Source organism: Macaca fascicularis, chromosome 2 (genome assembly GCF_037993035.2).
Source record: "Macaca fascicularis isolate 582-1 chromosome 2, T2T-MFA8v1.1".
NCBI classification, from domain to species: domain Eukaryota; kingdom Metazoa; phylum Chordata; class Mammalia; order Primates; family Cercopithecidae; genus Macaca; species Macaca fascicularis.
The window spans coordinates 112,270,142-112,295,000 of record NC_088376.1 but is presented as its reverse complement, the minus strand read 5'-3'; the positions used below and the strand labels follow the sequence as shown (position 1 = coordinate 112,295,000).

At 47.3% G+C, this 24,859-nt stretch overlaps 1 protein-coding gene across 14 annotated transcripts in view; it reads left to right on the top strand.

The window, feature by feature from the left end:
- The window catches only part of USP4 (ubiquitin specific peptidase 4), a 67,578-nt gene that overhangs the window by 41,667 nt on the left and 1,052 nt on the right, over positions 1 to 24,859 (top strand). For 6 of the 14 annotated variants that reach the window (XM_074032182.1, XM_074032181.1, XM_045386272.2 and 3 more), the window contains 11 exons: positions 846 to 1,070; positions 2,893 to 2,976; positions 3,566 to 3,660; positions 7,201 to 7,392; positions 9,552 to 9,640; positions 15,920 to 16,147; positions 17,322 to 17,392; positions 17,657 to 17,775; positions 18,105 to 18,254; positions 21,444 to 21,547; positions 24,451 to 24,539. In XM_074032182.1, coding sequence (XP_073888283.1) covers positions 846 to 1,070; positions 2,893 to 2,976; positions 3,566 to 3,660; positions 7,201 to 7,392; positions 9,552 to 9,640; positions 15,920 to 16,147; positions 17,322 to 17,392; positions 17,657 to 17,775; positions 18,105 to 18,254; positions 21,444 to 21,547; positions 24,451 to 24,539 — 1,446 coding nt within the window. The remainder of the gene's footprint in view (positions 1 to 845; positions 1,071 to 2,892; positions 2,977 to 3,565; positions 3,661 to 7,200; positions 7,393 to 9,551; positions 9,641 to 15,919; positions 16,148 to 17,321; positions 17,393 to 17,656; positions 17,776 to 18,104; positions 18,255 to 21,443; positions 21,548 to 24,450; positions 24,540 to 24,859) is intronic. The other 8 variants (XM_074032183.1, XM_074032178.1, XM_045386273.2 and 5 more) reach the window with 3 other exon arrangements.

Below are 24,859 nucleotides of genomic sequence, written 5' to 3'. Positions count from 1 at the left end.
AATTTTTGTATTTTTAGTAGAGAGGGGATTTCACCATGTTGGCCAGGCTAATCTTGAACTCCTGACCTAAGGTGATCCATCTGCCTCGGCCTCCCAAAGTGCTGGGATTTCAGGCATGAGCCACTGTGCCCGGCCAAAAACTACTTTAGATCACTGGAAACATATAGGGGGACTTTCCTTGTCCTGGCCATGTATCTGTACCCATAGTGTCCTCCGGGTTCTGTTTCCTATCAGGACACACAAACCCCTAGTTTCCAATAGGTCCTATGGTGCCAACCTTATTAAGTGTGGGGATTACAACGAGGCACAGTGGCTTACCCCTGCGGTTCCAGCACTTTGGAGGCTGAGATGGGAGCATCACTTGAGGCCAGGAGCTCTAGAACCATCTGGTCAACATAGTAAAACCCCCATCCCTACCAAAACTAAAAAAACATTAGCCAGGCATGGTGGGGCGTGCCTGTAGTCCTAGCTACTTGGGAGTCTGAGGCAGGAAGATCGCTTTGAGCCCAGGAGTTCGAGGCTGTAGTGAACCATGATCGTGCCAGCCTGAGTGACAGAGCAAGACCATGTCTCAATCAATCAATATAATATATATTTGAAATATATATATATAAACATATATATGAAATATATATATGTGTGTTGGGGTGGGGATTGGGTGTAGAGCTGGCATGTGGTATGAGTATGATACATTAAGAGTAGTCCTGGCCTTGCTTGTCCTGGATCAAGCTCTTGGCTGTACAGATTGCCGCCTGATTCATCTCCAGGTTTGCTGTGAGTCATTCTGGATGCAGGGGCAAGGGACTGAGTGGTGTTGAGAATGTCCTATTTATCCCTTCATGCAGGTGGTGGCAAAGGAAGCCTGGGAGAATCACAGGTTGAGGAATGATTCTGTGATTGTGGATACTTTCCATGGCCTCTTCAAATCTACTTTGGTTTGTCCAGAATGTGCTAAGGTTTCGGTGACCTTTGACCCATTTTGCTATCTAACGCTCCCACTGCCCTTGAAGAAAGATCGAGTTATGGAGGTTTTCCTGGTTCCTGCTGACCCTCACTGCAGACCTACCCAGGTAACAGAATCCACACCCTCATGGCACCCCTCACTGCAAGTGGTCTCCAGATCCCAGTGGGACTGCTCCTATCTGCTGCATTGGATGCCTCTGAGTCCCCTTGGTACTTGCCTGGGTATGGGCCCTTGGCCTCCATCAGACCTTCATGTAATCCCATATCGTTTAAGGCCTATTGTGAAGGTCTTTGGGGCTTCTTTGCTTCTCTGTCACTTTTTTTTTTTGAGACAGAGTTGCTCTGTCGCCCATTTTAGAGTGCAGTGGCACGATTTCAGCTCACTGTAACCTCTTCCTCCCAGGTTCAAGCGATTCTCCTACCTCAGCCACTCAGTAGCCGGGATTACAGGCGTGTACCTGTATGCTCAGCTAATTTTTGTATTTTTAGTAGAGACATAGTAGAGACAGGATGTTACCATGTTGGCCAGAACTCCTGACCTCAAGTAATCCGCCCATCTTGGCCTCCCAAAGTGTTGGGATTACAGGTGTGAGCCATCGCACCTGGCCTCTGTCACTTTTTTGGCCACTTCATTCACGCGACTAAAGTAACCTGATTTACTAAGTGGTTCTTGAATCTGAATGTTGGAGAACCAGAAGCAGGGTACTTTTTGTATTCAGATATACCCTCAAATCATCTAGGACAGCCTGTACAGAAGATTAGACCAGATGAGAGGTGTGAGCAGCAGGTCTTAGTGTCTAACCCTGCTGATGGCTCACTGAGTAATTGTATTGCTTAGTAGCTCTGTCTTTGGTTTCTTTATCTCTAAAGAAAGTTGAGGGCCAGGCGCGGTGGCTCACGCCTGTAATCCCAGCACTTTGGGAGGCCAAGGCAGGCGGATCACAAGGTCAGGAGATCGAGACCATCCTGGCTAACATGGTGAAACCCCGTCTCTACTAAAAATACAAAAAATTAGCTGAGCATGGTGGCGGGCGCCTGTAGTCCCAGCTGCTCGGGAGGCTGAGACAGGAAAATGGTGTGAACCTAGGAGGCGGAGCTTGCAGTGAGCTGAGATTGCGCCACTGCACTCCAGCCTGGGCGACAGAGCTAGACTCTGTCTCAAAAAGAGAAAAAAAAAAAAGTTGAGGCAGGCTGGGCGTGGTGGCTCACGCCTGTAATTCCAACACTTCAGGAGGCCAGGGTGGGCGGATCACGAGGTCAGGAGTTCGAGACCACTCTGACCAACATGGTGAAACCCTGTCTCTACTAAAAATACAAAAATTAGCCAAGTGTGGTGGTGTGCACCTGTAATCCCAGCTACTCAGGAGGCTGAGGCAGGAGAATCACTTCAACCTGGGAGGTGGAGGTTGCAGTGAGCCAAGATCACACCACGGCACTCCAGCCTGGGCGACAGAGTGAGACTGTCTCAAAAAAAAAAAAAAAAGAAAGTTAAGGCCGGGCTTGGTGGCCAACACGTATAATCCCAGCACTTTGGGATGCTGAGGTGGGAGGATTGCTTGAGGCCAGGAGTTTGAGACCCTGTCTCTACAAAAAATAAAAATTAAATAAAAAAAAAAAAGGTAGGACCAGATGGCAATTTGAATTTGTATAATTTTAGCAGTTCTTTAGAAAGTACTCTGAATAATTAAGAATAAAATGAAGCAATGTTTGGAAGAGAAAGAGATGGCCCAGCCCCCATGCTGTGTATTGAGGAGGATGCTGACATAGAGGTCTTGCTTGTTTGCTCTACTGCTGACTCATCTATACCCTGACTTCACCCTACACTGTTTCTGGAAGGGCTCCTTTGCTCCTGGTAATGCCTGCTTCTCCTAATTCATTTCCCACCTTTTGTGGGGCACCCTTGTGACCTTGACCATTTCTCTCTTGCAGTACCGTGTGACTGTGCCGCTGATGGGGGCTGTGTCCGACCTGTGCGAGGCTCTCTCCAGGCTGTGTGGCATTGCTGCAGAAAATGTAAGGCGGGGTGATCAGTGGCACTCGGTCTATTTGGGATACTTCATAGCATTTGGAGTTTACTTTCATCCTTGAAGCCACTTTTTCGGGGTTGCTGTTATTGCCAGCACAAATGTGATTATTTGTGTATGTCTGGATGCCTCGCTCACTATGCACACTGTGGCTGAGACTGTCCCTTCCAGCTCCAGGAAACACCGTCTTTCCTTCATTGGGTTCACACTAGCTATGGTCAAAGGACCAGGAGTAGGACTCTGCTGTCAGTTCTGTGCACTGAGAGTGGCATAGAGACTGCATATTACGGAATACTCCAGAGACTCTGGACAACTGCTGGTTTCTAGTTAGCACCACGCTCCTCACCCTTCCTGCCACTCGAGGGCAGATGCTACCAGCATGTTCAATTCTGATGGCAGCCATGCTGCTCCTCCTCAAGCGTTGGGCCTGAGCTCTCTGGGGCTGTTTGTGTAGTGGTTTCTCTAGAGACAACACTTGAGTATGGGTATTTTTTTTTTTCATTTGTTTCTGGGTTTTAAGCAGTTAGTAGGGGCACTCTTAGCCATTCTGTGGTCTTTCTATTACTGTTCATTCTTAGATGGTGGTCGCAGATGTATATAATCACCGATTCCACAAAATTTTCCAAATGGATGAAGGTTTAAACCACATCATGCCTCGAGATGACATTTTCGTGTGAGTACTCAGCAGTTTCTGTTGCAGGTCAGGTCAGAGGACCGGTTCTGGAGACTTTGCTGCATTCATATCTCCAGAACAAAAATGTGGGCAGTCATTGCTCATGTGGATTGGCCATGACCCCTAGGTGCAAGAGATGGGTGTTGAGGGCATCGTGGGCAGCCCTCAGTGCTCAACCCCTCATGCTCTGCAGAGCTAGACATTCTGATAACTCTCCTCAGCACAGCCACAGCCTTTTTTCAACAGTTTTTCCTGTGAAGAAGACCAAATCACCACTCCTACAGATGGTCCTACCATCAGAGATTCCTTTCTTTAAGAGGAATCACAGCTGTGTGATGGGAAGATGGTAGTAGGGATGTGGTACGGAAGGATCTTGTCCTTTCTCTGCCACAGGTTGTGGCTTCTCAGCGAGTACCATGATACTGCCATCCCCAGTGCAGAAATGACAGAGAGGGTTGATTTAAACAGCTGTTTTTGGCCGGGCGCGGGGCTCACGCCTGTAATCCCAGCACTTTGGGAGGCCATGGCAGGCAGATCATGAGGTCAGGAGATTGAGACCATCCTGGCTAACACAGTGAAACCCCGTCTCTACTAAAAATACAAAAATTAGCTGGGCGTGGTGGCGGGTGCCTGTAGTCCCAGCTACTCGGGAGGCTGAGGCAGGAGAATGACATGAAACCAGGAGGCAGAACTTGCAGTGAGCGGAGATCGTGCCACTGCACTCCAGCCTGGGCAACAGAGCGAGACTCTGTCTCAGAAAAGAAAAAAAAACAACGCTGTTTTCAGCTCATTCTGTAAGCTCTGAGACTGAGTGTTTTCATCTCTGTGAGGACAATACAGAGGTCTCCTCGGCCTTCCCACGTGCTGCTTCATGGCTGCTCTGTGTAATTGTGTGTGTGTCCCTCTTCCAGGCACAGTGGGGTAATAACTTGCCTGCTGCTCCCATACGTGAACTTGCCTGATGCTCCCAGGCAGCCACTTGCCCAGGAAGTATGGAGCACAGCCGTACTGTCCCTCCCGCTTTACCTCTCACTCAGGAACTTGCCTCTGCTGAGAAAGGGTTTTAGGATTTTGTTTTGGTTTTTGTTTTTGGCTGAAGAATTCAGTATGCAAAGGAGATAGTTCCTTCCCTTTACATTTTTGGGCCTATGACTTCTAGATCACTCTAAAAGGAATAATTCCTAGCCGCACCAAAGATCTATTTGTTCTCACTTGCACAGACACAGCCAAGAGCTCACACTGTGCCAAGGGCTAGAACATGGGAAAGTCTGCTTTCACAGACATTTATAACCCCAAGCCCTTAACATGGTCTCCGTAAATTCCAGAAACTAGTGTTTTCACACACCTGAGCTGAAAGGAACTGGAGGATTACCCTGTGGGGAGCTTAGCAGACCACCAACAAAGGAATTTTCAGAGGGCCTAAGGGCCAACCATTGGAAAAACAAATTCTTTTATATCTTTTATAGATGAATTGACAATTGTTTTATGAAAGCAATAGTAGCATCTGGGTTTTTGTTTTTTTTTTTTTTTTAATAGATGGAGTCTTGCTCTGTCGCCCAGGCAGGAGGAGTGCAGTGGTGCGATCTCGGCTCACTGCAAGTCTGCCTCCCGGGTTCACACCGTTCTCCTGCCTCGGCCTCCTGAGTAGCTGGGACTACAGGCGCCCACCACCGCACCTGGCTAATTTTTGGTATTTTTAGTAGAGCCAGGGTTTCACTGTGTTAGCCAGGATGGTCTTAATCTCCTGACCTCGTGATCCTCCCCCCTCGGTCTCCCAAAGTGCTGGGATTACAGGCATGAGCCACCACGCCTGGCCAGCATCTGGTATTTTTTATTATTTATTATTTTTTTTTTTGAGACAGAGTCTCGCTCTGTCGCCCAGGCTGGAGTGCAATGGCGTGATTGTGGCTCACTGCAAGCTCCGTCTCCTGGGTTCATGCCATTCTCCTGCCTCAGCCTCCTGAGTAACTGGAACTATAAGCACGTGCCACCACGCCCGGCCAATTTTTTGTATTTTTAGTATTTCACTGTGTTAGTTAGTGTGGTCTTGATCTCCTGACCTCGTAATCCGCCCGCCTCAGCCTCCCAAAGTGCTGGGATTACAGGCGTGTGCCACCGCACCCAGCCTGCATCTGCTATTTTTTAATGTTTTGTACACTGTGCTACTAAATTATTTAATTCTTACCACACCCTTTAAAGTGGGTAATCCCATTGTCCACCGAATAAATAGACTAACAAGTTAGATGCTTATTACTGGGTCATAGCAGGCAGAAAATGGCAATGTGGACCTGGAACTTGGGGCGGCTGCACTCCAAGGCCTAGTTCTTTACCACTATGCTGGACCACAATATTTACTCGAGAGCACACCTTGGACATTTTTGTGTATTCTTAGAAATTCCTCCTGCATAAACTTCATTCAGGACTGTTTGCTAGGCATTAGGCATTTGGCATTTGGGGAGGGGTGCGTGTCTGTGTGAATCAGTAAGTTTGTGTCTCCCCCTATAGGAAGAGGGAAAGACTACAGTCAGTTGCCAGCAATTTTGGTAACATCTGTTCCAGGATAAAACATCTATAAATCTCCTCAATTTCATGTATTCACTAAGTAAGACACATTTTTCAAAATCATTGATTTGTATCTAGCAGTTTATTTGATTATCTCTGATATTTTTCAGAATTAGATATGATTCTTTTACTTCAGTGTTTTTGAACAAAGATGACAATTAGTTTTATAAATTTGCTTGCTCATTTGGAAAAAAAGAGCCTTTGGCTAATATCCTAGGTGTACATCTTTGTACAATATTTGTCTTATTAAAGGGCAGGGCACTCAATGCATTTTTTTTTTTTTTTTTTGAGATGGAGTCTCACTCTTGTGCCCAGTCTGGAGTGCAGTGAAGAGATCTCGACTCACTGCAAGCTCCACCTCCCGGGTTCATGCCATTCTCCTGCCTCAGCCTTCCGAGTACCTGGGACTACAGGTGCCCGCCACCATGCCTGGCTAATTTTTTGTATTTTTAGTAGAGATGGGGTTTCATCATGTTGGCCAGGATGGTCTGAATCTCCTGACCTCATGATCCGCCCGCCTCAGCCTCCCAGAGTGCTGGGATTACAGGCATGAGCCACCATGCCCGGCCAACTCAATGCATTTTTTAAAGTTGAGCTCTTTGATCACAAAAGATGAACTTGGTGGCTGGACCCAGCTGTGTGCCTTTGTGTTCAGAGTGGTGATCTGAATGATGGCTGTTATCTGTGTTGGGTCCCAGTTGAAGGACCACAGAGTTTGAGGCTGTGGTTGGAAGAAGGAGTATCACGGTTAGCCCTCAGCCCTAGGTTGTATAGGTTCACATTGTGCTGACAATGGTCCTTCTTTGGATTCCTGACTCAACCTCTAGAAACATCTTGGCAATAGTTATGGCCACCTTTTCTACTCAAATATTCTCTGTCCCAGTAATGGTAGCCCTGGCCACCACATAGCTTCAGCTGAGATCTCTGTTATTCACAAGGACCTACTGCTAAAGGTGCCCTCTTGTGTGATTAACACAGGTACCAGGTCTGCAGCACTTCCGTGGATGGCTCAGAATGTGTCACGCTTCCAGTCTACTTCAGGGAGAGGAAGTCCAGGCCATCAAGTACTACTTCTGGGTCAGCGCTATATGGGCAGCCACTGCTGCTTTCTGTCCCCAAGCACAAGTTAACCCTTGAGTCTTTGTACCAGGCTGTTTGTGATCGTATCAGGTTGGTGGCAGGAATGTGATTTGGTTGTTATCTGAGATCAAGATATACCCAGTAATAGTAGAGTGGCAGCTGCTACCAAGTGGCTGTGTTGATCCTACATGCTCACCTCTGTAAGCAATGCATTTGTAGGCCAGGCGTGGTGGCTTATGCCTGTACTCCCAGCACTTTGGGAGGCCAAGGCGGGCAGATCACCTGAGGTCAGGAGTTCGAGACCAGCCTGGCTAAGATGGTGAAATCCCGTCTCTACTAAAAATACAAAATTAGCCAGGCATGCTGGTGGGTGCTTGTAATCCCAGCTGCTTGAGATGCTGAGGCAGGAGAATCGCTTAATCCTTGATTCTCCTGGGAGCTGGAGGCTGCAGTGACCCGAGATCGCGCCACTGCACTCCAGCCTGGGTGACAGAGTGAGATTCAATTTCCAAAAAAAAAAAAAAATGCACTTGTGCCAGCCCCTGGATGGGCCAGGGCAGGTGCTGTTGGGATGAGCCACCTGGCACATCTTAGGCACCTTGATCCTAGGAGTCCAGTCCTCTTAGAATCATGTTAGGGAGGCTAGTGCTTTGATGGCATTTGTATTTTATTTCTGAAGTGTTCCACTATCATTCTGAAGCTAGAAATTAGGATTATTGGGAAATACCTTAAAAAATGATGGTGCTGGCCGGGCGCGGTGGCTCAAGCCTGTAATCCCAGCACTTTGGGAGGCCGAGACGGGCGGATCACGAGGTCAGGAGATCGAGACCATCCTGGCTAACACGGTGAAACCCCGTCTCTACTAAAAAAATACAAAAAACTAGCCGGGCGAGGTGGCAGGCGCCTGTAGTCCCAGCTACTCGGGAGGCTGAGGCAGGAGAATGGCGTGAACCCTGGAGGCGGAGCTTGCAGTAAGCTGAGATCCGGCCACTGCACTCCAGCCTGGGCGACAGAGCGAGACTCCGTCTCAAAAAAAAAAAAAAAAAATTATGGTGCCACATGACTTTCACATCAGACTCGAGACAAACTTTCTTAGAGTCTTCATTGGCTTAATTAGACACCTAATTTCTTGTGGGTTTGTTTTTTTTTTTTCCCCTTCTGAGATGGAATCTTGCTCTGTTGCCCAGGTTGGAGTGCAGTGGCACGACATCGGCTCACTGCAACCTCTACCTCCTGGGTTAAAGTGATTCTGCTGCCTCAGCCTCCCAAGTAGCTGGGATTACAGGCATGCACCACCAAGCCTGGCTAATTTTGTGTGTGTGTGTGTGTGTTTTTTTTTTTTTTTTTTTTTTTGAGATGGAGTTTCGCTCTGTTGCCCAGGCTGGAGTGCAGTGGCACAATCTCGGCTCACTGCAACCCCCGCCTCCCAGATTCAAGTGATTTCTGGCTAATTTTTGTATTTTTAGTAGAGAGGGGGTTTCATTGTGTTGGCCAGGCTGGTCTCAAAACTCCTGACCTCAAGTGATCCTCCCGCCTCAGCCTCCCAGAGTGCTAGGATTACAGGCATGAGCCACCATGCCTGGCCTAATTTTTGTATTTTTAGTAGAGATGGGGTTTCACCACGTTGGCCAGGCTGGTCTGGAAATCCTGACGTCAGGTGATTGCCCACCTTTACCTCCCAAAGTGCCAGGATTACAGGTGTGAGCCACCATGCCTGGCCATTTGTGTTTTTAATTTCTTAAAATACTGAGCCACCACATTATTTTATTTTATTTTATTATTTTATTTTATTTATTTTATTTTATTTTATTTATTTTTTGAGACAGAGTTGCTCTGTGCCCAGGCTGGAGTGCAGTGGCACAATCTCGGCTCACTGCAACCTCTGCCTCCTACGTTCAAGTAATTCTCCTGCCTCAGCCTCCTGAGTAAAGCTGGGATTACAGGCATGTGCCACCACGCCCAGCTAATTTTTGTATTACTAGAGATGGGGTTTCACCATGATGGCCAGGCTGGTCTCGAACTCCTGACCTCAGGTGATCCACCTGTCCCGGCCTCCCAAAGTGCTGGGATTAGCCACCACACTCGGCCCAGTGGATAATTCTAAAGCACTTTTATTTACATAAATTGCTTTGTGAGTAGCTGTCATCCATATAAATTATGAACTACTTCTTAGCCACATGGTGGAAAAAATAGATAAATGTTACAACTAACAATCTTTTTTTCTTCCTTCTCTTTTTCTCTTTTTGAAGCCGCTATGTGAAACAGCCTTTACCTGATGATTTTGGCAGCTCACCCTTGGAGCCAGGGACCTGCAATGGCTCCAGGAACAGCTGTGAAGGTAAGCATGCACCATGCTGTGTGGCTGTGACTGACCAAATACCCCCTGATTTCCCTCTTCTTCTAAAGGTGTTATACACATGGGAGAAGGGGGTTGGGACTGGGTTGGGGCTCTGCCTACAGCAGCAGACTTAGGAGCTAGGTCTACAACATTCCACTCTGCCAGTCTCTGTTGTCCAACTTTGCTACCTTGTGGAATCTTCCCTTTTTTTTTTTTCCCAGATAGGGGTCTCACTCCTGTCACCCAGGCTGGAATGTAGTGGTGCAATCATGGCTCACTGTTACTTCAGACTCTTGGGCTTAAGTGATTGTCCCACTTCAGCCTCCAGAGTAGCTGGAACTACAGGTGCATGCCACGATGCCCAGCTAATTTTTAAATTTTTTTGTAAAGACCAGGGGTCTTGCCATATTGCTCAGACTGGTCTTGAACTCCTGGCCTGAAGCTATACTCCTGCCTTAGCCTCCCAAAGGGCTAGGATTACAAGCGTGAGCCACCGCGCCTGACATGTCACTTTTCTTTTTGGGACTTAGGTGACTCAGTGGCTTTATTTCTGTAAAACCATATATGTCTTTCAAGTTAGTCCTGTAAATTTTTTCTTTTTCTTTTTTCTTTTTTTGAGATGGAGTCTCGCTCTGTCGCCCAGGCTGGAGTGCAGTGGCCGGATCTCGGCTCACTGCAAGTTCTGCCTCCCAGGTTTACGCCATTCTCCTGCCTCAGCCTCCCGAGTAGCTGGGACTACAGGCACCCACCACCTTGCCCGGCTAGTTTTTTTGTATTTTTTTAGTAGAGATGGGGTTTCACCGTGTTGACCAGGATGGTCTCAATCTCCTGACCTCGCGATCCGCCCATCTTGGCCTCCCAAAGTGCTGGGATTACAGGCTTGAGCCACCGGCCTTTTTTTTTTTTGAGACAGAATCTTGCTCTGTTGCCCACTCAGGAGTGCAGTGGCGCGATCTCGGCTCACTGCAACCTCTGCCTCCCAGGTTCAAGCAATGCTGTACCTCAGCCTCCCGAGTAACTGGGATTACAGGCACATGCCACCATGCCTGGCTGAGTTTTATATTTTTAGTAGAGATGGGTTTCACCATCTTGGCCAGACTGGTCTTGAACTCCTGACCTCCTGATCTGCCCACCTCAGCCTCCCAAAGTGCTGGGATTACAGGCGTGAGCCACCGCGCCTGGCTTTTTTTCTTTTCTTTTTTTTTTTTTTTTTTGAGAGTAAGGGCTTAAGACCGGGCGCGGTGGCTCATGCCTGTAATCCCAGCACTTTGGGAGGCTGAGGCGGGCGGATCACGAGGTCAGGAGATCGAGACCATCCTGGCTAACATGGTGAAACCCTGCCTCTGCTAAAAATACAAAACATTAGCTGGGCATGGTGGCAGGCGCCTGTAGTCCCAGCTACTCGGGAGGCTGAGGCAGGAGAATGGCGTGAACCCCGGGAGGCGGAGCTTGCAGTGAGCTGAGATCGTGCCACTATACTCCTGCCTGGGCAACAGAGTGAGAATCTGTCTCAAAAAAAAAAAAAAAAAAAAAAAGGAGTAGGTGCTTGATTATCACCCAGTCTGGAGTGCAGTGGTGCAATCATGGTTTACTGCAGCCTCAACCTGCCAGGCTCAGACTATCCTTCCACCTTGCCCTCCTGAAATGCTGGGATTACAGGTGTGAGCCACTGCGCCCAGCACATAAATTCTCAGTTGCAGATGGGCGCGATGGCTCATGCTTGTAATCCCAGCACTTTGGGAGGCCAAGGCATGGAAATCATCTGAGATCAGGAGTTCGAGACCAGCCTGGCCAACATGGTGAAACCCTGTCTCTACTAAAAAATACAAAATTAGCCAGGCATGGCAGCGTGTGCCTGTAATCCCAGCTACTTGGGAGGCTGAAGCACAAGAATTGCTTGAACCAAGGAGACGGAGGTTGCAGTGAGCTGAGACCACATCACTGCACTCCAGCCTGGATGACACGGCAAGATTCCTCAAACAAAAACAAAAACAAAACAACAACAACAAAAAATTATCAGTTGCAAAACCAAATGTCCAGATTCCTCCAAGACATGGTGTCCTAGAAAGTGAGAATTAACTTTAATTAATTAATTAATTAATTTCTATATGGAGTTTCACTCTGTTGGCCAGGCTGGAGTGCAGTGGTGCAATCTTGGCTTACTGCAGCTTTAATCTCTTGGGTTTAAGGGATTCTCCCACCTCAGCCTCCCGAGTAGTTGATACTATAGGTGTGCACCACCCACACTTGGCTAGTTTTGTATTTTTAGTAGAGACAGGGTGTCTCCATCATGGCCAGTCTGGTCTCGAACTCCTGGCCTCAAGTGATCTGCTCACCTCCACCTTCCAAAGTGCTGGGCTTACAGGCCTGAGGCATTGTGCCCGGCCGAGAATTTACTTTAAAAATAATGACCACAAGGCTCTGTCTTCAAGAGATACTCCAAATTATTTTTGGCATTTTAGGGTTGAGTAAGTTTTATTATTATTATTATTAGTATTTATTATTATTTTTTTTTGAGACAGGTTCTCACTCAGGTGATCCACACACTCCTTTAGGTCCCCTGCTGATTCTCTGAGTGATCTTGGGTAGCTGCTTTCAGTGGATCCTGCTTTTCTGCTTTTTCTTTTTCTTTTCTTTCTTTCCTTTTTTTTGAGACGGAGTTTTGCTCTTGTTGCCCAGGCTGGAATACAGTGGCGCAGTCATGGCTCACTGCAGCCTTGACTTCCTGGGCTCAAGTGATCCTCCCACCTCATCCTTCTGAGTAGCCAGGACTGCAGGAATGTGTCACCATATCCAACTAATTTCTTTTTCTTTTATTATTATTTTTTTTTGTAGAGACAAGGTCTTCCCGTGTTCCCCAGGCTGGTCTTGAACTCTTGAGTTCAAGCAATCCACCCACCTTGGCCTCTCAGAGTGCTGGGATGATAGGCATGAGCCACCACATACGGCCAATATTTGGATTCTCTTTTTTTTTTGAGATTGAGTCTCGTTCTGTCACCCAGGCTGGAGTGCAATGGTGGGATTATAGGTGCCCACCACCATGCCCAGCTAATTTTTGTATTTTTAGTAGAGATGGGGTTTCACCATATTGGCCAGACTGGTCTCAAATTCCTGACCTCAGGTGATCCACACACCTCGGCCTCCCAAAGTGCTGGGATTACAGGCGTGAGCCACTGCACCCAGCCCCAATATTTGGCTTCTTGTTCTTGCCTGAAATGTTATGTTCATTTCCCGCTAGGGATAAAATAGGAATATATTTCGTGTATAGGTCCACCAGCAGGTGTTGGAATGGTAATGGTAGTCTCTGAACAGACCCTGGGTGATCTGTGGCACTCTGGAAGCTAAGGCACTCTGATCCCCAGCTCAAGGTGTGGGGTGGACTTGAACAAGTCACTTCATCCCTCTGAACTTTGGTTTACCTATCTGCAAAAAGATATCTGCTTCACAGATCTGCGATTACAATTTGAGGTCATATGCTTAAAGGACAGGGCACATGAAAGGCACTCAATCAGTAACAACATCTTGTGAGTGTGTTTGCTATTTTTATTGCTAACCCTGCTTCTTAGGCATGTCTGGGACAATGAGTGTCACCTTTTGAATCCTACAGGTGAATCTTGGTGTGTAGACTTCAGACCTTGTTTAAGCACAAAGGTTTTTTTTTTGTTTTTTGTTTTCTTTTGAGGTAGGCTCTTGCTCCATCGCCCAGGCTGGAGTGCAGTGGCACGCTCTTGGCTCACTGCAAGCTCCGCCTCCTGGGTTCACGCCATTCTCCCGCCTCAGCCTCCCGAGTAGCTGGGACTATAGGCGCACACCGCCACGCCCAGCTAATTTTTTGTATTTTTAGTAGAGATGGGGTTTCACCATTCACAGGATGGTCTCGATCTCCTGACCTCATGATCCACCCACCTCGGCCTCCCAAAGTGCTGGGATTACAGGCATGAGCCACCGTGCCTGGCCAATTTTTGTATTTTTAGTAGAGATGGATTTTCACCATGTTGCTCAGGCTGGTCTTAAACTCCTGACCTCAGGTGATCCACCCGCCTCAGCCTCCCAAGGTGCTGGGATCATAGGCTGCTTTTTTTCTCATCCTGTGAAATATAGTCCATGGCATTTAATTCTGACTGCATTGGCCCAAGGCTCCTGGCATTGTCCAGGTGGCAGCTGGTGGCATGAGCCAGGACAGAGTTCTTATGAGTATGAGGGCACTGCTCATTTCCTGAGTGGGACTGAGGCAATTTTGGGTTCTGCCCTTCTCTGACAGGCATCAGGCAGGGCAGCTTTTTCCTTGCCAGTGTAGGAGGGGGACAGGCTTATTGTGTGTAAAGGGACAGTGTCATGTCTCAGGAGTTAAGCAAGTTTGGAAAGGAACCTCCATGAGAGCCAGGGGTTGTGGGCTTTTAAATAGCACATTCTCCTTTTCTCAGAATTTCCATTTTTACTGATCAAGTATGTAGACTCTTTGTTTTAAATCTGCTCTTCTCTGTTCCTTTTACACCACCTTTTGGAGTGGTCCCCATCTTTGCTAAAGTTACTTATTTGATACTTTTAACTTTCCCCTTAGACTGTGTGCTCCCCTTATGGAGTCCTGGGACCTAGCATGGTAAACCTGCACCTAAGAGACCTTTAGTAAATACTAGTTAAAGGAAAATTCAGGATAGGTTTTTTTCTGGAGGAACTGAATACTTAATATTTGTGTTTATTATAATATTTGAAAATAGCTGGGCATGGTGGCTGATGCCTGTAATCCCATCATTTTGGGAGACTGAGAGAGCAGATCACTTTAGGGCTGGAGTTGGAGACCTGCTTGGCCAACATGGAGAAACCCTGTCTCTACTAAAAAATACAAAAATTAGCTGAGCGTGGTGGTGCGTGCCTGTAATCGCAGCTACTCAGGAGGCTGAGGCAGCAGAATTGCTTGAACCTGGGAGGCAGAGGTGGCAGTGAGCCAAGATTGCACCACTGTACTCTAGCCTGGGAAACAGAGTGAGACTCCGCTTCAAAAAAAAAAAAAAAGACAATTGACCTTTAAGCTATGTTTCTCAGCCAGGTGCGGTGGCTCACGCCTGTAATCCCAGCACTTTGGGAGGCCGAGGCGGGCAGATCACGAGGTCAGAAGATAGAGACCATCCTGGTGAACATGGTGAACCCTTGTCTCTATTAAAAATAGAAAAAGGTAGCCGGATGTGGTAGCACGCACATGTAGTCCCAGCTACCCGGGAGGCTGAGGCAGGAGAATCGTTTGAACCCGGGAGGCGGAGGTTGCAGTGAGCTGAGATCACGCCATTGTGTTCTAGCCTGGACGAGAGTGAGACTCCATCTCAAAAAATAAATAAATAGGGCCAGGCGCGGTGGCTCACGTCTGTAATCCCAGCACTTTGGGAGGCCAAGGCCGGTGGATCATCTGAGGTCAGGAGTTCAAGACCAGCCTGACCAACATGGTGCAACCCCGTCTCTCCTAAAAAATACATAAAAATTAGCTGGGCATGGGCACATGCCTGTAATCGCAGCTGCTCAGGAGGCTGAGGTAGGAGAATCGCTTGAACCCGGGAGGTGAAGGTTGCAGCGAGCCGAGATCGTGCCATTATACTGTAGCCTGGGTGACAGAGTGAGACTCCATCTCAGATAGATAGATAGGTAGGTAGGTAGGTAGGTAGGTAGGTAGGTAGGTAGGTAGGTAGATAGATAGATAGATAGATAGATAGATAGATAGATAGATAGAAAGAATGGCTAGAGTGAGACTGTCTCGGATGGATGGATGGATGGATGGGTGGATGGGTGGGTGGGTGGGTGGGTGGGTGGATGGATGGGTGGGTGGGTGGATGGATGGATGGATGGATGGATGGATGGGTGGATGGATGGATGGATGAAAGATAGTGTTTCTCACCAAGCTGTCTTCTTGAGTGTTGAATATGTGTTTCATTTACGCCCTTTTCTTTCTGTGGGCCTAATGATGAAGTTGCAAGAGTGAGAGACCATGTGCTGTGATGGCCACTAGACAGGATAGCAGGGCTGCTGAATCTCATTGTGCCTGCAGGTGGCTCATTTAAGCTCTCTGAGCCTGTACTTCCTCATCATGGAATAGCAGTGCCCAGTCTGCCTGTCTTGCAAGGGTATGGTGAGGGTCACATGTGACTTCAAGTTAAATGCAAAGGAATAGATTTAATTTCATATACACAGAACAAAATCTGGAAGGAAACACCATAGTTATGTATTAAATAAAATTTTTAACATTGAAATGGTGGGAAATTATATACATATTGTTTTCCATTTATGTGCCAGGAGAAGATGAGGAAGAAATGGAGCATCAGGAAGAAGGCAAAGAGCAGCTTTCAGAAACAGAAGGCAGTGGGGAAGATGAGCTGGGAAATGACCCCACTAAGACCACGCAAAAGAAGATCAAAGGCCAGCCCTGCCCAAAAAGGCTTTTTACCTTCAGTCTTGTGAACTCCTATGGAACAGCTGACATAAATTCACTTGCAACTGATGGAAAACTACTTAAACTCAACTGTAAGCACTTTTTCTGACCTTTCAAGCTGGGCTTTAGGGACTTAGGATCTGTTCAAAAATCCTTGCACTCGATACTTACCGCATTGGGCTTTCACAGTCTCTGTGCCTCCAGAAGCAGACACTCGTATGATCCTTGGCTTGAAGCCCCCTAAGGACTGTTTCAAAGGTCTCCCTACCTTTCAGGCTTTTCTCCTCGGTCCTCGATGACCTCGGAGGAAAGTAGGTCTCTCTCCACTCCCTCTGTGGGAGTTTGCTGTGGGTCAATAACCTTTCCCATGGCCACTCTTGGCAGTAACATTTCCCCATACTTGTTCACTTATAAGAATAAACGCATATTTATTTTGTTCATTAATGCCCAAGAAATGTGATCCATTCAGAGGATGGTCATGGATTTTGTAGCCTCACCGTCACATGGAGGTTGTAATGGAGACTGCTGTACAGACAGGAAGAGGCATTCCGAGGGGCTGTGTGAAAAGCACAATTGGCCAGTGAGGACACGTGCCAGCTGGGGGAGGGGAAGCATCTCTGTCTTTCAGCTCCCTTCCCACCTCACCCTCCTGAGTAGCTGAGACTACAGGTGCGCACCACCATACCCAGCTAATATTTATAGTTTTTGTAGAGACAGGGTCTCACTATGTTGCCCAGGCTGGAATGCCTTGCAAATTCTAGCCATCTTCTCAAACTCCAGTCTTCGACTCTTCAGCTTAATCTTTCCCTCTCTTCCCTATGCTAAGTCCTGGCAACTGCCTGCAGGCAATAAGTTAGGACGATGTAGGGGTCTCTTTTTTTTCCCCTTCTCTCAGGGATCTCCTTCCTGCTGTATCCAATGTCTGAAAACAATTGTTTCATCCATTTTCAGGTTTTTTTTGGTTTGTGGTAGGACGATAAATCTGGGCCCTATTACTCCATCTTGACCTGTGCCCTTTCAGAATTCTCCATAGTTAGTTCCTTTGTAGCTTATCTGTATCACTAAGGAAGTCTTTGCCAAAGGCTTTTTGGGTCTGGGGGTCAGAAGGGCTGGCCCATTGCAGAGCATTGCTCTTGGCAGTGGCTGCTGATGGGGGAGAAGGTGTTGATGGTGTGGCCTGAGTGTGATCCTTCTCGCTCCTGTCACTTGGAGAGCCTCTCCTGTTGCTTGCCATTCCATAACAAGTGACATTTTGGTCCTCCTCAGCTCGATCTACACTGGCCATCGATTGGGACAGTGAAACTCGGAGCCTTTACTATGATGAGCAAGAATCTGAGGTAGGTCCCTTGGGGTTTGTGGTCGGTGGTGTCTGCTGATTTCTGCTCTGGATGTGGACTGCGATCACTTTCACCAGTTGCACAGCAATTTAGCAAGTTATATTTAAGACTGAGAAGGAAAAGCACTTCAAGAGTTTGTCATTTTATGTTCAGAGTCTCTAGAAAGGTCACTACATTCCAGGTGGGAGAGCCTCTGAAGGCCTTCGTGTCTTAATGCAGTAAGATCTCTTTCTCCAGCAGAACTGAGTGCTTTGTTTCCCATAGGCCTACGAGAAGCATGTGAGCATGTTGCAGCCTCAGAAGAAGAAGAAGACCACAGTGGCCCTGAGAGACTGCATAGAGCTCTTCACCACCATGGAGACCCTTGGGGAGCATGACCCCTGGTATGCAGCTCCTCACTTTCTGAGCAGAGGCCCCATGCACCCCAGGACTCAGATCTGCCAGGGCCATCTGTGCACATAAACCCCTTTGTATTTGGATGTGTCACTTCTTTATATAGCCAACCCTACAACATAGTCCTCTGTGAGTTGATGTTTCCTAGGAAAGCCATCACCCCATTTTGGAAGACAGGTCCCTGGCCAGAAGCAGTAGTGTTGAGTGCTGACCTAAAGGATGGCAGCTGTCAGGGGACTGCAGCTGTGCCTCCATGCATGAGTGCCCAGGTGGTACCGGCTGCCTGCCTGCCCTACTTAGTAGAGGTTTTTCTTTTCAGGTACTGTCCCAACTGTAAGAAGCATCAACAGGCAACAAAAAAGTTTGACCTATGGTCCTTGCCCAAGATCCTGGTGGTCCACCTCAAACGTTTCTCCTACAACAGATACTGGAGGGATAAGCTCGACACAGTTGTAGAATTCCCAATCAGGTGGGTCATGGTGACTATGGTGTTAGGAACATTTAAAAACAGGCAGAAAATCTTGGCACTGATTGGCTGAGTGGTTTGCCACCAAAAACTTTTCTGAGTAAGGATGTGTGTTGCTGGGCTCTAGGAGGTCAGAGTTTAGCTGTAGTTACCCCTCCTGTCCCTATCCTGCATCTTCGGGGAAGAGACTCTTCAGTGGAAGCATTTGCCCAGACACAGGCTGTTCACAGTCATCCCTGCCACTGCTAGTTTCCCTCTCAGGTCACTTAGGCTACCTAACTATCCTGTTTTTCCTGTCCATCATCTGTCACAGGTAGCCTGACCTTAGCAGAGGCAGTCTAATAGGGGACAAGGCAACCAAGAATAGCCTGCCAGGGAGAGCTGGGTTATTATTGGGGGATGCAGTTGGGCTGCAGACCTGCCATGGTCCTGTCCCTGGGGTAGGGACTGGGACTGGCTGTCTACTCATATGCTCTCAAGCCCCACGGTACAGACCGTAACTAAGAACAGGAAAGTAAGTCAACAGATTGATGTTCCCTGGCTGGGCACAGTGGCTCACGCCTGTAATATCATCAATTTGGGAGGCCAAGGTGGGAGGATCACTTGAGCCTAGGAGTTCAAAAACAGCCTGGGAAACAGACTTCCTCTCTACAAAAAATAAAAAATATATTAAAAAAAAATAGGCTGGGCATGATGGCTCACGCCTGTAATCCCAGCACTTTGGGAGGCCAAGGTGGGCGGATCACAAGGTCTGGAGATCGAGACCATCCTGGCCAACATGGTGAAACCCCATCTCTACTAAAAATAAAAAAGTTAGCTGGACGTGGTGGCACGCACCTGTAGTCCCAGCTACTCAGGAGGCTGGGGCAGGAGAATCGCCTGAACCTGGGAGGCAAAGGTTGCAGTGAGCCAAGATCGTGCCACTGCACTCCAGCCTGGTGACAGAGTGAGACTCCATCTCAAAAATAAAAATAAAGAGGTCGGCACAGTGACTCACACCTGTAATCCCAGCACTATGGGAGGCCAAGGCAGGTGGATCACTTGAGATCAGGAGCTGAAGACTAGCCTGGCCAACATGGTGAAATCCTGTCTCCAGTAAAACTACAAAAATTAGGTGGGTGTGGTGGTGCATGCCTATAATCCCAGCTACTTGGGAGGCTGAGGCAGGAAAATCTCTTCATCCCAGTAGGTGGAGGTTACAGTGAGCCAAGATTGTGCCACTGCACTCCAGCCTGAGTGACAGAGCAAGCCCCTCTCTCAAAAAAAAAAAAAAAAAAAGTAGGCCAGGCGTGGTGGCTCACACCTGTAATCTCAGCACTTTGGGAGGCCGAGGCAGGCTGATCACTAGGTCAGGAGATCAAGACCATTCTGGTTAACACGGTGAAACCCCGTCTCTACTAAAAATACAAAAATTAGCTGGGTGTGGTGGCGGACACCTATAGTGCCAGCTACTCGGGAGGCTGAGGCGGGAGAATGGCATGAACCTGGGAAGTGGAGCTTGCAGTGAGCCGAGATTGTGCCACTGCACTCCAGCCTGAGCGACAGAGTGAGACTCCATCTCAAAAAAAAAAGAAAAGAAAAGGGAGTTGCCCACAAAATGTACATTTTAAAATGCTTTCTGGGGGAAAGAATAGATACATGAAGTATAGCATGTCAGCAGGAGACTCCAGGTAATGGCTAATAAGTATTTGTTGTAAAAATTCTTTATCTTGGCTGGGCTCAGTGGCTCACGCCTGTAATCCCAGCACTTTGGGAGGCTGAGGCGGGCAGATCATGAGGTCAGGAGTTTGAGACCAGCCTGACTAACATGGTGAAACCCCATCTCTACTAAAAGCACACACACAAAAAATTAGCCAGGCATGATGGCGCACGCCTGTAATCCCTGCTACTCGGGAGGCTGAGACAGGAGAATCACTTGAACCCAAGAGGCAGAGGTTGCAGTGAGTCAAGATCATGCCACTGCACTCCAGCCCGGGTGACACAGTGAGACTTCGTCTCAAAAAAAAAAAAAAAATTATTTATCTTTTCTGTGTGTTTGAGAAATTTTAAATAAAGAATTGGAGGAAGAAAGCTTTCTGGGGCCTGTTTTGGCTGAGTTTAAATTATTATGGCACCAATTGTAATTCTGTTAAGAACAGCCATTTCTGCATAGTTGCTGAAGCCCTCTGTGTGTATCTCTAGACCCTCTCATCACCATTTTGTCTGGTGCTGGAGTTACCCAGAAAGTTTCTCCCATTTTCTTTTGTTGTTGTTGTTGTGTTTTTTTTTTTTTTTTTGAGACGGTGTCTCGCTCTGTCGCCAGGCCAGAGTGCAGTGGCGCGATCTCGGCTCACTACAACCTCTGCCTCCTGGGTTCAAGCGATTCTCCTACCTCAGCCTCCTGAGTAGCTGGGACTACAGGTGCGTGCCACTAGCCCAGCTAATTTTTTAATTTTTAGTAGAGATGGGATTTCACCACGTTGGCCAGGATGATGATCTCGATCTCCTGACCTCATGATCCGCCCACCTCTGCCTCCCAAAGTGCTGGGATTACAGGCGTTGAGCCACTGCGCCTGGCGGTTTTTTTTGTTGTTGTTGTTGTTTTTTAGACGGAGTTTCGCTCTTGTCACCCAGGCTGGAGTGCAATGGCACTATCTCTACTCACTGCAACCTCCACCTCCTGAGATCAATCGATTCTCCTACCTCAGCCTCCCAAGTAGCTAGAATTACAGGCATGTGCCACCATGCCCGACTAATTTTTGTATTTTTAGTAGAGATGGGGTTTCACCATGTTAGGCAGGATGGTCTCAATCTGCTGACCTTGTCATCTGCCCGCCTCAGCCTCCCAAAGTGCTGAGATTACAGGCGTGAGCCATGGTGCCCGGCCTAATTTTTGTGTTTTTAGTAGAGACAGGGTTTTAGCATGTTGGTCAGGCTCGTCTCAAATTCCTGACCTCAGGTGATCCACCTGCCTTGGCCCCCCAAAGTGCTGGGATTACAGGCAGGAGCCACCACACCCGGCCCCATTTTCTACCCTGAATATGTCAGTGGTCAGAACATGGACCCTAGGGCCCCTTACATCTTGGTCTTTCTCGAATAGTTTGAGTGCCTCCCTGTGTTCTGCTCTGTTGCATAACAGAGGTTGCTGGGTTACTCTAACTACTTTGTCTGGGTTTAACATATTCAAGAACTATTTTTGTGTTTTGTGCTCAGAGGGCTGAACATGTCTGAGTTTGTCTGTAACCCGTCAGCAAGGCCTTATGTGTACGACCTCATTGCCGTGTCCAATCATTATGGAGCCATGGGGGTTGGCCACTGTAAGTATTGACATCTGCTTCCTTCTGAGATGCTGAAATGTGCTTGGCCATCATCTCTCACCAGTGGACCAGGCATTGCCCTAAATGCTTTGCTTATGCAGTTTCACAGGCTTCATGCTGCAGTCTTTCTTCATAGTGATTCCCCTCTCTGTTCTTTTTTTAATTCTTTTTTTTTTTTTTTGAGATGGAGTCTCGCTCTGTCACCCAGGCACAGTGGCGCGATTTCTGCTCACTGCAAGCTCCGCCTCCCAGGTTCACACCATTCTTCTGCCTCAGCCTCCCGAGTAGCTGGGAGTACAGGCACCTGCCACCACGCCCGGCTAATTTTTTTGTATTTTCAGTAGAGACGGGGTTTCATCGTGTTAGCCAGGATGGTCTTGATCTCCTGACCTCGTGATCTACCCTCCTTGGCCTCCCAAAGTGCTGGGATTACAGGCGTGAGCCACTGTGCCCGGCTTCTTAATTCTTTTTTTAAAGTTCTTTTTTCCATTTTCATATTCTTTAATTCAGTACCCCCACCTCTAGGAATCTATCCTAAGGAAATAACTTGATACTGGGGAGAAGCTTTATACACACAGATACTCACCTGTTTAAAACAGTGAAAAGTTAGAGCATTGGTGACCAACTGGCATTACTGTCTATCTACTTGATGAAAGAATACATAAACATTAAAAATAAAATTAGGCCAGGCATGGTGGCTCATGCCTATAATCCCAACACTTTGGGAGGCCAAGGCGGGAGAATCACTTGGGACCAAGAGTTCAAGACCAGCCTGGCCAACAATGCAAGATCCTCTCTCTAAAAAACAACAAAAAAAATTAGTTAGATGTGATGGCACCCCTGTAGTGCCATCTACTTGGGAGACTGAGGCTGGTGGATCCATTGAACCTGGAAGGTTGAGGCTGCAGTGAGCCATGATTGTGCCATTGCACTCCAGTCTGAGCAACAGAGCAAGACCTATCTTAAAAAGATAAGAAGTAGGCCGGGCGCGGTGGCTCAACGCCTGTAATCCCAGCACTTTGGGAGGTCAGGCAGGTGGATCACCTGAGGTCAGGAGTTCAAGACCAACCTGACCAACATGGAGAAACCCCGTCTCTACTAAAAATACAAAATTAGCTGGCGTGGTGGCGCATGCCTGTAATCCCAGCTACTCGGGAGGCTGAGGCAGGAGAATCACTAGAACCCAGGAGGCGGAGGTTGTGGTGAGCCGAGATCATGCCATTGCACTCCAGCCTGGGCAACAAGAAAAACTCCATCTCAAAAAAAAAAAAAGATAAAAAGAAAGTAAAAATTAAATTAATACTAACCTGGGGAAATGCTGATGGTATGTTAAATGAAAACAACTACACAACATTATATCCTTACAAAAGGTATTATCACAACTGTGGTAACGAACAAGCAAAGAAACTGATGGGCTGAGGGGTGTGAACCTGGAAAGATTGACACCAAAATGTTAATTTTACTTTTTTCCTCTTCGCTTTACTTTTTTGCAAAATTTCTGTAAGGTTTGCTTTTTTTTTTTTTGAGACTGAGTCTCGCTCTGTTGCCCAGGCTGGAATGCAGTGGCACGATCTTGGCTCACTGCAAGCTCCTCCTTCTGGGTTCATACCATTCTCTTGCCTCAGCCTCCCAGGTCACTGGGACTACAGGTGCCCGCCACCATGCCTGGCTAATTTTTTGTATTTTTAGTAGAGATGGGGTTTTGCCATGTTGCTCAGGCTGGTCTTGAACTCCTGGGCTCAAGTGATCCACCCTGCCTTGGCCTCCCAAAGTGTTGGGATTACAGGTGTGAGTCACCGTGACCAGCCTGTGTTCATTTTTATTTGCTAATTTTTACACACAAACATACCATTTGGGCAAGTTTCTCATCCTCAGTTTTCTCATCCATGAGGTTAGGCTCGTTGTGTGAGGGTACACATTGGGCCTACAGTTGGAACTTCAAGATTGAAAGCCACCATTGCTGCTATTGTGTCAAGCACAGACTGTGTGAACTGGCCGTGAACACCTTCTCTGTTGCCCTTTCCCATGATCCTCACCACCACTTTGTGCAGTCAATGCTATAGTGAGGAACTGAGGCTGCAGTGTTGAACCCCTTACCTAAAGCCACACAGTAAGATGACACTGGAAATCAGATCTCCATTGGATTCTGAGGTTTCTGAGAGTCTGGGTGGAGCAGGAACTGGGCTGGGAGTGCTGTAATAAACACATCCTGCTTGGGAATAGTCTAAAATCGAGACAGGGAGCATTGTCTGTGAGAAATGCTTAAATCATTGTGGGAAACTGTTACCCAACCACAGACTCTGGACTCCTAGTTTGAAAGATAAATTTTTCTTTTTCTTTCTTTTTTTTTTTTTTTTTTTGAGACAAGAGACTAAGGTATATTGTTCACATCCCAGCTCTGCAAACCCAAACACCCAATGTTCCCCTAACTGGGATTATTCTGCAGGCTCCAGAGGCACTAAGCATTCTGTTGATGTTAGTAGCCACCTGCCTAGACGCAGTGGGGGATATTGACTTGACATGTCCTTGTGAGAGCTATTGTTTTGCTTAAATCTTCGAAGTTTCAGCTCCTTTTACAGGTTCCCTGGTTTTAGATTATTGCACATAGCCATCCTGAAGATTGGCACTGAATAGCTCTATTTTTTGGATTAGTTTCCCAAAATTATAGTTTAAAACCTTGGTCCCTGACAGCTCCATTTTTAGCCTTTTCATCCTTTTTGAGAAGGAACAGATTAGAAAAGAAGGTGAGTTGTTTTTTGGTTGTTAAGACACACACTGTAAACTATTTTTAATTTCAGGGGTTTTGTTTTGGGGATTTTTGTGTTTATTTAGTGCATGCCTAATAAGCTAGCCAGATTAATTCTCTGGAGACCGCTAGAGTATTTTCTTTGTTAACTTGGCAGACACTGCATATGCGAAGAACAAACTGAATGGGAAATGGTATTACTTTGATGATAGCAACGTGTCCCTGGCCTCTGAGGATCAGATAGTGGTGAGTAGGCCATGATATGTGGTTCTTCCTCATGTCTTTATGGATTAAAGCTGGGAAGAGCCTCTGTCAGGCTAGTTATTTCATCATCCTGATGTGACAGTGGGAGCTAGGTGTGACAGAGCTGGCTGGCATTCCTTCAGGGACCTTCATAAATGAGATGCTCAGCTCACTTCAGAGTTCTCTGCACAGGGCTCCTTCCATTCCCTGCTCCCTGGCAGAGCTGGAAGGGTCTCCTCTGTGTGGATATGGCAGATCTTTGAGAGTTTTGGACAACTAGAGAAAAGCTGGGGAAAATGGGTGCTTTTTCCAACCACTGAATG